This window comes from Diorhabda sublineata, chromosome 6 (genome assembly GCF_026230105.1).
Source record: "Diorhabda sublineata isolate icDioSubl1.1 chromosome 6, icDioSubl1.1, whole genome shotgun sequence".
In the NCBI taxonomy this organism is placed as follows: domain Eukaryota; kingdom Metazoa; phylum Arthropoda; class Insecta; order Coleoptera; family Chrysomelidae; genus Diorhabda; species Diorhabda sublineata.
In genome coordinates this window covers 23347666-23363133 of record NC_079479.1, presented here as the reverse complement: position 1 = coordinate 23363133, position 15468 = coordinate 23347666, and the positions used below count along the sequence as shown (strand labels likewise).

Genomic DNA, 15468 nt, shown 5'->3' with positions numbered 1-15468 from the left:
TAACTAATTTTCATAGTTCAGGAGCTGTGATCACTGGACTATGCTACAGGTTGTGTAAGTTGTCCGGACACATATTTGTGGTGGATATACAATGAAAAGTCAACAAAGAAATATAAGTAATTTTATGAAGATGGTTTATTTTGTTTTTCTTAAATGAATACTTAATGATCAAGACAAAGCATGGGCTCCTCATAAGGTATGCAGAAGATGTGAGGAAGATCTACGCTTGTGGTTTAAAGGTAAGAAAAATAAGAAGAACATATTTTACCCTAATCTTTATTCAGCTATTCTTAGAGTGTTCCACAGCTCTGAAATACCACATCTGTACCCACCTCCTAATTTAGATGACTTCCTGAGTGATGCAGGGGACTCGGAAACGTTTGCTCCTCAGAAAGAATCCAGCTCTGATTTCCCAACAACCAGAGACAGTATAAAGAAAAGAATACAAAAAGACTATCAAGTCTATGAAAGTAACAAAAACCTATTAAAAAACATAACCAAACAAAACAAAATAAAAATGTACAAAACTCTAATAAGACCAGTAATCACGTATGCGATGGAAACGACAGTAATCGACAAAAGGAAAGAAGAATAACTTAAAAGAACCTACAGGAAGATAATGATAACTATAACTGTTCCAAACATAATACAAAAGAGAGAAAGGAGAGCAAATAATAACGAAGAAATAGAGAAAGAGCTGGGGAAGAAAAATATAGTGGTATACATAAAAGCATACTCAACTGGACTAGGCATTTAATAAGGAGAAAACCAACTGAAAATATTAAAAGAATAATGCAACCGATCCAATTGTGGCTGAGGAGAAGAGGCAGGCCGAGAAAGATTTGGAGAAACGAAATAGAGGAAGACATAAGAGCACTTAATATAGAGAACTGGATGGCAAAATGCCGGAACCGAAAGGAATGGAAAATAATAACAAAAGCAGCCAAGACCAAACGATAAACTAGAAAGAAAACAAAACTAAAAACGAGGAGTCATCTATTTCAAAAAAGGGTCCCAAAGCCCTAAAAGCGATAGTCATAATCCAAAGGATTGAAAGGCTTGATGTTGATTAAAATATATTTTTTTTGCAGACCTATGTTGCTCAAAACTTAGAAACAAAGAAATGAAATCAACGTTGTTTGAATAGTTTTAAAACTATTTTTGGCAAAAATTACATCTTTTTTTGGATAATTCACCCCAACTTAGTCGCCTTTTTCGAAAAATATCAAAAAGCTCAAGGATAGTTATCTATAACAAATCAATAGATTTGTTTATGAATTCAAATTTAAGTATGTATCACTTACAAAGTGTTGAATCTACAAGATGGGTTTTTGATTTGTTTACACAGGATTGTTTAATCTAGAGTGAAGAATTTCATTTGAGTTTATAAGACTTTCTAAAAATAAAATAAGGAAGAATCGAGCCGAACCGAAATAAAACTTGAAAAAAATCGACTGGAAAAAAAGTATAAATTACCTTCTAGTAGATGTATAATAATCAAATTCTATATCTATCGAAGTAAACCATTCTTGTATTACGACGTTTATGCTTGCGGTCGCCATCGGTTGATATTTATTCAATTGTCTACGAGAGTTGTCTAAAAAGTTCCACTTCCTACAAAGATTCAGTACTTCACATATCCGTTTTAGCCCAATTCGATGGTCTGATAAAATCATGTCATAAACTGTATCGATATTTTCGGGGACTGACACAGAAACTGGCATTCCCGATCGGTCATCATCTTCGTTGGAAAATTTACTTCTTTTGAAGCTTGCAGTCCAATTTTTCACGGTCACATACGAAGGACATTGATCACCAAGAGCATTAAACATATCTTCGTAAATCTGCTTACCTCTTAACCTTTTTAAATGCAGGTACTCGATGATGGCTCTATACTGCAATTTTTCGATTTTCACAATTTCGGTGGTCATCTTTTTTTTTAATTTATTGTGTAACTCTGGTTTACTTTTTTGACGTCAAACTTTACACTGACACTTCCAATAAGTTATTGTTCGTTGCTATGGTAACGCAACATTTTGTTTATGCATGGAACTGGTCTAGGCTACTAGGCTAACTAGATATCAATACATCCTCGTACATACGCGATAAAGTTTTTATCTGGTGAAAATCCTCTCCTTAAATTGAAACTTTATGGTGAGGAAACAGATTACTAGGAGATAGATCTCGTAAATACGATGGTTAATCGACAGTCAGCGATTCTCACTTGGGCAGCAACAAACTGATTCACATAGTAAAATGCTACCTAATTAGCTAAACGGCCCATTATACAGCAATATTTTTGGCATTGCAACGCAGCATATTGGCGCGCTGCTATGATACACGACGAATAGTGTAAATTGACTGCTCCATTTTCCTGGAGTCGCCTGAATAATGTATAAGTCACCTTTCTCCAACCTTGTTAGGTTGATAATGAAAGCTTGTTAAAAATACCTTATCATCTGATGTATTGGTAGGAATCTGATTTGTTGTCAACATTTTCAAAGTAAAAAGTTCTACACAAGACTGATTAGATTGATGTAGATGCTGCTAAAGTTGGAATACTAATATTAAAAACCCTACTCGCCGCTGATCGTGCGGAATCTTCTTTAAGGTCTCACGTTAATCCAAAAAATTTAACTATATAAAATGGGACGAGTTTATACTATACATATTAATTCTAATCCGGTACTGATTTAAATTATATTAATAAACCAGCAGATGTCGTAGTGTTAAATAGATTCAATTCAATATTAACGAAGTAAACTGATCTTAATTGTAAGCACTTGTTCTAGATTAAAATAACGTTAGTTGTAAGAGCGTTTAGAATATACTAGAAAATTTAACAGATAATATTAAATACGAGGATTATTCGGAAAGAAGGGAAGGTTTTTGACTGACGTCGTTAATTATAATTCTGCTGCTAATACAGAAAAAAGTTTAAAATTGAATTTAATTTGACTTCTCTAGAGAACATCCGTGATCTTGCTCAAGTTTTATAAAAGCTAAAGTAAATAAATCAACTGTGGGATATGTGCCGTCAGCATTTTCTTATCGGAACCTATAAACGGTAACGATATTATTAGTTACTGATATAACTTCATGCAATATTGATTGTATGCGAATGGAACTAATGCCCAAGTATGTCTGAATATCACGGTATGCCACATGACGATCTTCCAAAATCAGTTTACGCACAGCATCGATGTTTTCGTCGCCTGTCACGGTCTTATAGACGTCTTTGAAGCACCACCATTAAATTGTTTCAGCACCTCTTTGCACCAGTCGACACGAGCGTTTTTTAAGCGGTTTACAAATTATGCGATATCCAAAGCAAACAATTTGTTTCACACCAATGCACAAGAATGCTTCAATCTCATGGTATGTCACATGACGATCTTGCAATATCGATGTTTTCTGGAACAACAGCCGATTATGGACGACCTGAAATTCATCTTGTAGCGAAATGCGACCATGATTGAATTCGGAAAACCAACGAAACACTGTGGATCGAGGTGTTTCATCACCAAAAATCGAAGTGAGTTAATGTTTCAAGTATCTGTAAACAACTCAAATAGCATTCGTATGACAACACGTTCTGAGGACTTTCACTATTAAAAATGTCAAATTTCATGATGGCAATGTCAGATTTGACATATTCATATCAGTGTTGCCATATTTCAAAATTCAAGTAGCATCCCTCGTAGAACTCGGTTATAAAGAGCACGGTTTAATTATGTCATGAAAATGGAGACAGTAAACGAAATGACCATCGTTGAGGTTTGTATGTATGTTACTGTAATGTTTTTCGTATTTATTTACACTCTTTATGTTAGTGGGGTGAATTAATAAATACTGTCTCTTACGTTCTCAATGTATTTACACACTACAACACTACAACTACACTAAATTTATAATAATTCAGTCGTCACTACCCCTTAATCAATTTATTTAAGCTCTTTGACTACTTTGATAATTCGTTCTGTTCAAAACGACTATTTATTTAAAACTAATTGCGTTTACACAAATCACTTATATACCTAAATAAAATTCTACAAAGCTCTAGAACAAAAAGAAACAAAAGAAATAGATTTTTCTGGAAATTATTTAGAAGAAATACGGTAAATAAACCGCCTGCTACTAAAACAATTATATACAAATAAACATCAAACGAGCTCCGCCATTTATAAAAAAAATGGAAGACGCCGCGCGAATTCCTGGAATTTTTAAAATTCCATAGTAGCTGGATAGGGCCGGCTTAGGAAACTATTTTGCGAACTTATCCGTAACAGTACTTTTAGTCAGCTAAAATTTGGCGTACGAGATTTGACTAAAAATTGTCCGACCTCCGACCTGAAGATGTCAGCACTTATTGAAAAGTTGGGAATTATATTTTCGCATGTTTTGAGAGAGATTATCGCTATTTTGGTCGCTTTGTTCCTGTTTGATAATCGTATAAGTGAGTTGCTATGAAGATTTTTCCGAAAATATTTGTTTTTGGAAAGCCATACGTCTACACAAATGATAAACGAGTGTATGGATACTCTGCACCATCATTTAAGACCGTAAAATTTTGCGCAATTTAATTCAAACGGAGCTTATCAGCTTCAGCTAAATTAGAAATAGAAGAGGCTATCAGCATAAAACGGGACGCTTACAAAAACGCCTATTTTAAGGAGTTTTGCTTCTTTGTTGGGTTTTTCTTTTCAGGCAACCCTCGTATAAGAGTAAAAGAAATTATCAAGGAATTTATTAAAAAAGAATGTTAGATTATTACTTTCCTTAGAGGCGTCTAGATCTTAAATTAACATTACAGATTCTTATCCTTATTATTCAGATATATACAGAAACACCTCTAGTAATAAAAAATTTTTTTCCCAGAAATTTGTATGTATCATGAGGATTAAGCACCCTCGAAATGACATTTTCACATTTCACAACATCTGTCTGTGTTGAGCTCGCTTCGGAGTAATCCATGACCCATCAATACCTAATTTTCTTCTTAGTATAATTTAGATTAATAAATCTTTTTGAAAATTTTGTACTGATTTTTATACAAATATACATAAGCAATTCTGAATTCAAACTGGTTATTGCTGATCAAAAACATGAAGGAAAAAAATTCCCAAAAAGCAATAAGAAAACAAGAAAATAATTATTTTTTTTTCTAATGGTAGATTCCTAATTATAAAAAGTGGATTTTATAATTCCAAATAGATTGAATACATGGCGATATAGAAATATCCTTAATATTTGAATAAGTATATACAGGGTGTTGTGCAAAAAATTTTGTTCAAAAGTTACAGATATGTTCAAAATCTGATATTTCGGAGCTCTAGTTTTTGGATGTTACAAAATTATACCGGAAGTAGACGTTAACTTTATTATTTTAAACAGAATCTAATATTTTATATTTTTCTTAAAATTTTGAAAAAGCCTAGTCCACATTGAATAATGATATTTAGTCTAATAACGAAGATAGTGACGTGTAAATGGTAACCAATAAACAACAAGTGCTTGCCCTCTAATGTCCAACTCATGATATTTCATACTGGGTGTTTTAAACTTACCCGCCAACATGTACAATTGTTGCTTACTTTAACCTACAGTCTCCTATTTTTAGATTACTTTCAATCAACACTTTTCGCGCTACGCCCTGTATTCAAACTACACATTTACTTTTAATGTCAATATTTAAACTGCCTGGTTTAAAATTTTGACGTTGGCTTCGTCGCTATTTATATATTGAGTCATTAAATTATAATAAGCGAAAGTACAGCACTGGTTTTCTTTATTGCTATAAAATTTTCATTTGCTTTTCGATTTATGCCAACCTTCAATAATAGCTGTTACGAACGTTAGGTATGAGTAAAAATGATTTAAATAACTGGTTAAAAATGATTCCCACATTCCGAAATTGATTCGTTTGACTTATGTAACTTTCAGTTGTTTTGTGAACGTCTTGTAGATTGCAGCTGTTTTTCTTTTTTTTTTTTTCGTGTTTAGATCGTTTTTTAACGATTCGATGTTTCGTAGTGTTTTTAATCGTGTGTGAACTTTAGTCATTTGTGGTAGTGTGTTTGTGATATATGTTGGCATTAATAACATGGTAATTAACTCATTGTTTCTTATTAAATGTTTCTGTTTACAAGGTTATATTTAATTAGGAGATATTTGGTTAATAACTTTAATATTTTACAAAAAACAATTTGAGTTTCGGTATACATACCTATTGAAAGATGTCGGGAAAGATGGCAGGAAGAAGTCGCAGAAAAAGCAATCAGTTTTCTAAAGATACGCAATTGGGAGAGGACAGTTCTGGACAGAAACAACTAGGGAAGAAAACTTAAGGAGCTCAAGGCGTAGCGGGATGTAACACCATTGAAGAAGAAAAAGCTATTGAAGAAAAAATTAGAGAGATCAACAAATATTATAATCAGTTAACTAAAGAAACATAGGGTCGATTTGAAATGCAAAACTCTGTCCAACAACTAAATGCAATAATTCTACAGGGAACCAACAACAATAATGTTTATTTCTTTGCCTAACACCTGAAATAACATCTAACATTAACAACTTAAACAAACATTTGACGGTATAGCTACATTGAAAAGATAAAAAGACTGGATTTCGGCAAATAAAAAACCATAGCAAAATGAAAATAATCTCAGAATCACCTGAGATGATGGAAATAAACGTCAGAAATAAGAAACAAAACACAAAAAATAACGCCAATCACCAATTTTGGTACACTATCGGTCAAAAGTTTTTACCTACTTTATACAAATAATACACTTCTACAAATTTCTCTTTCATATTTACAAACGGTAGTCAAAACAGTCTCTGACAAAACAAAATTTCTGGCTGATTATTCTTCAACTGTGAATTGTCTCTTCGCTGTTTATAATAATTGTAGTTTGGTCCCAGTTAGCCCTGTGAGACGCAAACATATATGATTTATTCTTTTTGAACCAAGACATCGTTTTGTGAAGTTCGTATATAGATTGTTTTGTTGTAAGTTTTAAGGAACTATTGGTTGAAACTAGTGTATTAATCGAAAGTCTTCATAGTTTAAGCAAAAGTAAACGTACCATTACCGCCGAATTAAAAATACCTTGACGTATCGTGGACTACAATGTGAAAAAATATGCATCCACCAACTTTGGGGATAGAAAACAACAAAACCTTCAGGGCAACCTCAAAAAATCACAACCACTGAAGTTTAACGTATTGTATTGATCGATACGACTCACTCAGATTAGATCAATGAATTTAGGGATCTGCCTTTGAGTACTTCTAAACTGAAAAGAAGTTTGAGAGAAGTTGGCCATTTTGGAAAGGTAGCAGTGAAGAAACCTATTTTAAGACGTCAAAATAAAACAGAGAGGCTGCAGTAGGCCAAGAAATATAAAAATTGTACGTATAAAAAGTGGGAGAGTTTTATGGAGTGATGAGTCAAAGTTTGAGGTTTTTGGGTGTTTGTGCGCAGACCAAAGGAAGAACGAATGTAAAATGTGTAATCTCGAATGTAAATCACTACTGAGGCTCGGAATGGGTTGGGGGTGTTTTGGTAAGGGCGACTGAAGACCTGGAAGAAATTAAAGAGATTTGATGCAAGAAGACTATAAAAATTTGGAGGAATTTAAGGAAAATGTAGTACGCTAGCGCTTGACAGAAAATTTATCTTCCAGTATGATAACGATTCCAAGCATTCTTCGAGGCCATGTAAAGGGTATTTGAAAAATTGATAGAGGAAGAATACATTGAAGTAATGATTTGCCCGACCTCAACCCGATTGAGTTGTTGTGGAACAAATTGGACAGAGAAGTCAGAAAGCAATGTCCAACTTCTTCTTTACATCTTTGGAATAACGTTTAGAACCAAATAGACGACAAAAAAGTTGGATGGGGTCAGATCCGAGCTATATTGTGGTTGTTCAATCTCTGTGAAACCACATTCGTGTACCGTAGCATTAGAATGCGAAACAGTGATCGTATACAAAGTTAATTCTGTTTTTGATTTGTGTTGGTATTAATGCTTTTTTAGTCAAACATTTTATTACTCGATTTGAGACATTTTCCAAGTTGAATTAGTGGTCGTTCAAGCTCTACTATGATGTTTGAAGTTTGTTGAGACTTGAGGCACATTTCGCACCAAGCCAGTTCAGTTCATTCGCGTCTAGTCAAGTTTTGTTCAGTAAAGTCACGTCAAAATTTGCTTTCGCACTGAATATGTCGCTTGTTTAGTCTGAGGCAGTCAGTGTTGTAAAGAATTTGTGACAAGATGGATGCTCTTCTGCAAGTCATAATTTTACTCCGATTATACAGAAGAAGGAAGATGAAGAAAAGACGAAATTTCTGTTGGGTTCATCTCATACATTTAAGAAGACTAGTATTCGGTTCTTTCAATCATTAAAAGTGCTTGCGTATTACACAATTTTGTCCGACAAGTTCAAAAGAAAAGTGACAAGATTCTGGAAACCGAATTTAACGAACAAAATTCAATCGATCTTCAACTTCAATCCGTAAGACCTACAAGTATCCACAGAGCAAATACAAAGGCAATGCAGATCCGAGAACAATTAACAGAGTATTTCATGTCACCAGAAGGTTCTGTACCATGGCAATACGAGAAATGTCGGGATGTTTTGTAGACAAATATGTACCGCTTTTTCACGAAAATATACTGTAATAAAAACTTAGTTACTTACCAGTTGTGTCCAATTCAATAGCTATGCACCTCCATGCAGCAGCAATAAAATCCCGATCTCTGTGCTTTGGGAATTTAGGATCGTACATTGCTTCTTTCGCTTGCACTAATACAATTAGTGCTTCTATATCCATTTTCTCTGTGCAAATGTCACAAATGTCTTAAAATTTTTGACCGGCTGCGTCGCAATAGGTCTTGGCAAGTCTTGACGCGTTGGGACTTGACGGGACGCGATTAGTATGAAACCAGATTTACACATTCTCGTTGCTTTAATGATAAGTTAATATTTCCAATTCAGAAGCGTCCGACATGACTGGACGCGAATGGACTAGACTGGCTTGGTGCGAAACGGGCCTTTATTAGGAATTCATTCATACTGTGTAAAAACACCAGCTGTTGTATTGAAATGATTCAATAAATATTATTACTAATTATAACCAAGAACGTTTGGGCAATTAAAATTGAGAACGAGAATTCTGTAAACCTAAACGTTTTCATGATGTGTTAATTATCATCAACATAATTAATATGAAATTGTTGGATTATAAAATATATATAAACGATAACTTATAAATTAGAAAAAACCTGTTTTTAATGGTATTTTTCATTCGTCAGACGTGACGTATATAACATAAAGTCGACTTATGAACATAGATAGAAGTCCAATATTTCTGTACAAAATTACCAAAATCATACGAGGTATATTCACAATTAGCTGTGCCCGCGACTTCGTTCACGTAAATAAGGGTTTATTTTAATAAACTCTTATTATTTATATATTACCAAGGATAAATGAAATCAATGTTTGATATAACAATATATTAAACAAAAATTACACTCACAAATCTCACAACATAATTTGTATAAAATAAAACAGTTATTTTATGAGTATTTACAATACCTCTTTATACAGGGTGTCCCACAACGAGTTAAAACTATCTGTATATGGCAAAATACTTATAGTAAAATCATGAAAATTTCTACGTTTGGGTTTTCGGATACGAGTCAACTCTAACTTTGTTGTTTTAAATGAAGCACCCTGTATATTATTAGATTTTAGAAATCTACGTAAAATTTTAGTATTCTTTTTTCGTAAAATGCATACTTTTTGAGTTATTAATTTTTTTGTAAAAAATTTGACCGTTGCAGACCCTTATAAATTATTTTTATACGAGGATACTCTAAGAGATATGAAAATGGTTTTTATTCGGTTGCTTTTAGCAAGATCAGACGATTTTTTTACAGACCTTGACAAGATTTCTTAGTGCTTGTATCAACGGGTCAAAATAAAATTTAGACCACACGTGCATCTCTAAAAATTTACAGAAAACATTTAATATCTAGATAACGGTAAGGTTTGAGTATAGAAAATCATACACGAATTTACCTTATTTTTACCCCTGAATGCATTAAAATAGAAAAAACCGGGTGGTTCTTTTAAAAAAATAAAGAAATTTGATATTTATGAAGTTAAACTTTGAACACTTTTTATACACACCCCGCATAAAATGAAAAAGTTTTCAACATAGGTTCAAATGCATCGGACTTCGTTAAAAGTAGCCGAACAGAACATATCTTTAAGGGTATCTCTTAAAAAAATAATTTATAAGGGTCTGCAACAGTCTAAGAAAAGAATTAATAACTCAAAAAGTATACATTTTTCGAAAAAAGTTATTAGACAAAAGTATACCAAAATTTTACGTAGATTTCAAAAATGTATTAATATACAGGGTGTTCCATTCAAAATATTCGGTTGCTTTTAGAAAGGTCACACGTATTTGAATCTATGCTGGAAAATTTTTCATTTTATACAGGGTGCGTATAAAATATGTTCAAAGTTTAACGTCATAAATATCAAATTTCTTTATTTTTTTAAATAGAACCACCCAGTTTTTTCTATTTTAATGCATTCAGGGATAAAAAATTCATTTATACTTACCTATACCTAAACCTTACCGTTACCAAGATATTAAATGTTTTCTATAAATATTTAATTTTAATTTATAAGTATGCATTTTTCGAAAAAAGTTTTCAGACAAAAGTATACTGAAATTTTACGTAAATTTCAATAATCTATTAATATACAGGGTGTTCTATTTAATATAAAAAAGTTACAGTCGATTTCTGATTGAACCGAAGATCGTATCCGAAAACCCAAACGTAGAAATTTTCATGATTTTACTATAAGTATTTTGCCATATACAGATGGTTTAACCTCGTCGTGAGAAACCCTGTGTATAACGTTGGACATTCGGTTTGTTGGGATGTTTACAATTAATTTATTTGGTTCACTTACTTGGAAGCGAACAACATCTAGTTGACGGCGTGAGTAGCAGCTTACACCAACGTCCACCCCTGAAACGCCTAGAGTCTGCCCCTGCGCTTTGTTGATAGTTATTGGATTACAAAGACTAACCGGGAATTAGACTCGTTTCACATGAAATGGAAAGTTGTTTGGGATGAGAGGGATTCTTGATATAAACACCCGCTCGCCGGTGAAACATCCTGTCAAAATTTCCGCCTCTATTACGTTACGCTGAAGTGACGATATTTTAAGTCTTGTACCATTACAAATTTTGAGTGGGCTTATGTTCCGCAATAATATGATTGGAACTTCTTTTTTCAAATGAATAATGTGTGAAGAAAGGCCAGTCGCGCTCAAAGAATTTAAAAATTCCACTGGATAATTCGTCGAGTGGCCTTGCTCCATAACTCTGTTTATAGAGACATACTCAACCTATTCTCCTTCAATTGTGTCGAGTATCTGTAAGTTTATATCGGCAGCTCGATCACTCCGAGGAGTGAACATGGTTCTTTCGCAAAGCCAAGAGTTTGCGTGAATTTCATTGCCATAAACAAAGGAAATGAGGTCTGGTAATGACTCAACCCTACAGCATAAACTACCAGGCAAACCTCGCCAATTTGTAGCAATAAATCAGAAAAAATCTGTGCATCTCTGTTTGAAATAGATACAGAATAGGTTCGTTAGATAGTGCTTATAATATTAACACTACAATTATGGCTAAATCATTTTTTATTTTTTTATTTTTCCATTCCAACGATTTAATATCGAATACATCCTAGGTACTCACTTACATGTTACACAAATTACGCCGAAGACAGCCACGAAGCGAAGTAATTAACTTTAGATCAACATAACTATTTTTTCGTACACCAATTTCGATCAAATATAGCCTCAATGCTGCTCCAAGCTAAGATGAAGAAATTGGTAAATGTTTTATGAAAATCCGTCCAGTAGTTCCAGAGATTAGCGTGTACAAACAGATAGACGGACATTTTTTCCAAACTTGTATTTTTGTGTTCATCTACACTTTACCTTTATCACCTACAATAATTTTTTTTTAAAAACAAGTTATATCATAGTGTAGTATAGTAGTATAGATGTAATCTCCGTTTCTATAAGCGGAAGCGGCAAAGCTACTGATATGTTGATGGTTGCATATCGATTTTATAAATCTTGAACTGCACGAAGTTTGTCCACTAGCTTTAACTCGCTAACTCTCATGCAAAGGATACAAAAATAAATTTATGAATCCTCGCGAATCAGGTTAATCAGATATTTTGATCCAATTATTGCATTTTCGTCAGTATTTGACTAGTGTACAAGATTTAAATAGAATCTAATTGCTCAAAGTAGTAGGAAAAAATCGAGGCCAAAAAATCAGTTACAAACATGTAGGAAAAATTAATGAAAGCGTGTTAAAAAAATGAGAAGGTTTACAGAAAAAGAAATGATGGCGAGTTTTCGTAGTTTTGTTTTCAGGTTTGTTAATAATTATAGAAAAAATACAGAGCAAAATTAACAAAAGATCAATTAAAATAGTTAAGTGAAGATCCAGACGTGTTAGTTTCTATAACTGATGAAGATTTATTTCCAATACGCATGCTGTAATTAACTTGTTTATGATGCCCTTTAATTATCAAGTAGGGTTTTATTGAGCTGGTATTGTTGTAACCATTAGTTTTTATAAGCTCTTGCTTTGTAAACCACTTTTGGCACTCCATCTATCGGAGTCATTAGTATTTTTTTCTAGCTATTTGAGCCAATCGCTTCGACAAACAACTTTGTCCAATTTTGAATTGAATTTCTTTCAATGGACATATTATCATACCAGTGATTATTTTCGAATTTATAGTGACGGTTTATTCTTAGGAATAATCTTTTGATTTTAATATGTGGCCCCTTTTTGACATCAATTTTTAAAAAAATCTAACACTTCGGCAAGTCTTGCTGAATTCAGAACCATCGTTGTTTGATTCCATACAAAAACTTCAGTCAAGTAAGCAGCAGCTTCCCCACATCGCAAAGCTAATTCTACCGCGGCTATGTGATAGAATTTCCGTTGCACCCCTTTAGGGGTATTTTCATTCGATAAATTTATTATTTTCGTTATTTCTACGGTACGTAATGCTGTCGAACTTTGTTTCCTTTTACAGGGATCTAATCGTAGTTTTAAATGCGTCAATAATAACTTTCATTGCCTCATAATATTTTTCTTGTAACAGCTTACTTACAAGGTTCCACATTGTTTTGACCGTAGTTTCTTTAAACTCTGTACTATCTTTTCTTCTCATGTTCACAGCCTAATCCTTTAAAATCCATATCAATTTTATCGCCGTCCGATTTCCATCTAATTGATACTTCCTATCATTGTAAAAGTCCATAAATGCTTTCCATACAAATTTTTTACTGTAAACAGTATTTTTTGATGTTTAATTCTATAATTTCATTAATATTGTCTTCAGTATTACAACCAAATCGTAACATTTTGATATATTGAATATTTGATATGTTAAAATCGAAATAAATCAATATGTATCCACAGCAACATGATAAAGTGAAAACTGAGTGGTTCTCTTCAATCAGATGACTTAAAATCAATTGATCATTGGATTTCCACCGGAACAAGCAATATTTGAACATTTCTCATTTGAGTTTTTTTCTGTTTCAAGGTCGTGTTACAGTTGGAAGCGGTTCCGGAGTTGATATCCCCATCCAAGGCACAGGAGTACAATCTCTACATTGTCATATCGAAAACAGCGAGGGAATCGTGACCATATACCCTTTATCCGAATATCTTTCTATTGATGGGGTGAGGGTTACTACCCCTACGAGATTATCTCAAGGTAAATATTGGTATTTATATATATTAAAATAGCATTTTCTGTCTTAATCCCTCTTAATTGGAAAATACAAGGAAGTTTGAAGAGTAAAGAAAATTTTTACAGTTTCATAACTTTCTCATTATTTATATTTGGCGGAGTTTTAGTTTTTTCTCACATCATTAATAATAATTTCAATTCATATTCCATTAATACTATTAATGTTACTCATTTATCAGTATTTTTTGATCACATCTCGTAAATTTTAACTGGAATTAGATATCAAATCAGTTCAATTATTTATTTTCTATTTTTGTAACGAACGCTGGAATGAGTTTAAATCTATAATCATACCACGATTAAGGCTATTTATCGAAACGTAATCGTAAATGAACATATTAAAGCGATGATGGATTGTATGTTGTGATAACTAAAAGCAATGAATCAAAATGTCATATGAAGTTGATGATAAACGTTCAACATAATTTGAAGAACCTCTTACTGATATTAACTTTGTTCGCGAGTCATATTTAGAATCAACTGATTCTGATTCGATTCAGGATTAGCTGTAATACGCTCTCTCGATTATACTGGTTCAGGATTTTTTATTGAGTAATAAGAAGCTAAAAAAACATGTTCAAACCTACACTTTTCATTATGGCTGATTCGTAATCAATAATTTACGAAACCGATTGTATCCACGAACACAAAACTGCCTTTGAAAGTATGCAAGAAAATGGTTCCTAAACTGATTTGAAATCAGCATCGCGAATAAAGCTATAGTGGAGATAGAGAACGGTGGAGAACCATCGAACCACATATAAAATTACCAAATATCAATATCCTTGAAAAAGTCAATCAAACACATTGGCTTGAGCCTTTTAATTCCATTGAGCAAACTGTAAGACTTGCCTATATGTTTAAACCTCACACGTGTAAGTGCTAGGCTTCAACCGATGACATGGTCTGCAGTTTCATCCGTTTGAAAACACCATTGACATTCTGGTCGTCTTTGATACCTATAGCGTATAGATGAGTTTAAGAAGACAAGTCAACAGTCGTTTATTATGTCTGTTTATGCGAAACAGTTGATTGGTGAGACAGGCACAATGCACAATCCATCCATAGTCATAGAGACTGTTTTACCTGCAGACTACTCATCGATGTGATAGCTACACCAAGAATGGTTGATTTTATTGTCGCCTGTGTCTAGCGAATGAATCAGCTCGTCGTTTTCTACGGGATGTATTGATATCTAGTTAGCCTAGACCAGTTCCATGCATTAACAAAATATTGCGTTAGCATAGCAACGAACAATAAATTATTAGAAGTGTCAGTGCAAAGTTTGACGTCAAAAAAGTGAACCAAAGTTACACAATAAATTAAAAGAAAAAAGATGTCCACCGATATTGTGAAAATCGAAAAATTGTAGTATCGAGCCATCAAAAAGTACCTACATTTAAGATGGTTAAGAGGTAAGCAGATTTACGAAGATATGCTCAATACCCTTGGTGATAAATGTCCTTCGTATGCGACCGTGAAAAATTGGACTGCAAACTTCAAAAGAGGAAAATTTTCCATTAAAGATGATAACCGATCGGGAAGGCCAGTTTCTGTGTCAGTCCCCGAAAATATCGA

General features: G+C 33.2%; 1 protein-coding gene across 4 annotated transcripts in view; it reads left to right on the top strand.

Annotated features, from left to right (window-relative positions):
- The window catches only part of LOC130445032 (pleckstrin homology-like domain family B member 1), a 138943-nt gene that overhangs the window by 66542 nt on the left and 56933 nt on the right, over positions 1–15468 (top strand). For 3 of the 4 annotated variants that reach the window (XM_056780503.1, XM_056780504.1, XM_056780507.1), the window contains one exon: positions 13681–13854. In XM_056780503.1, coding sequence (XP_056636481.1) covers positions 13681–13854 — 174 coding nt within the window. Of the gene's footprint in view, positions 1–5959; positions 6107–13680; positions 13855–15468 lie in introns of those variants that run through there. The other variant, XM_056780505.1, reaches the window with a different exon arrangement.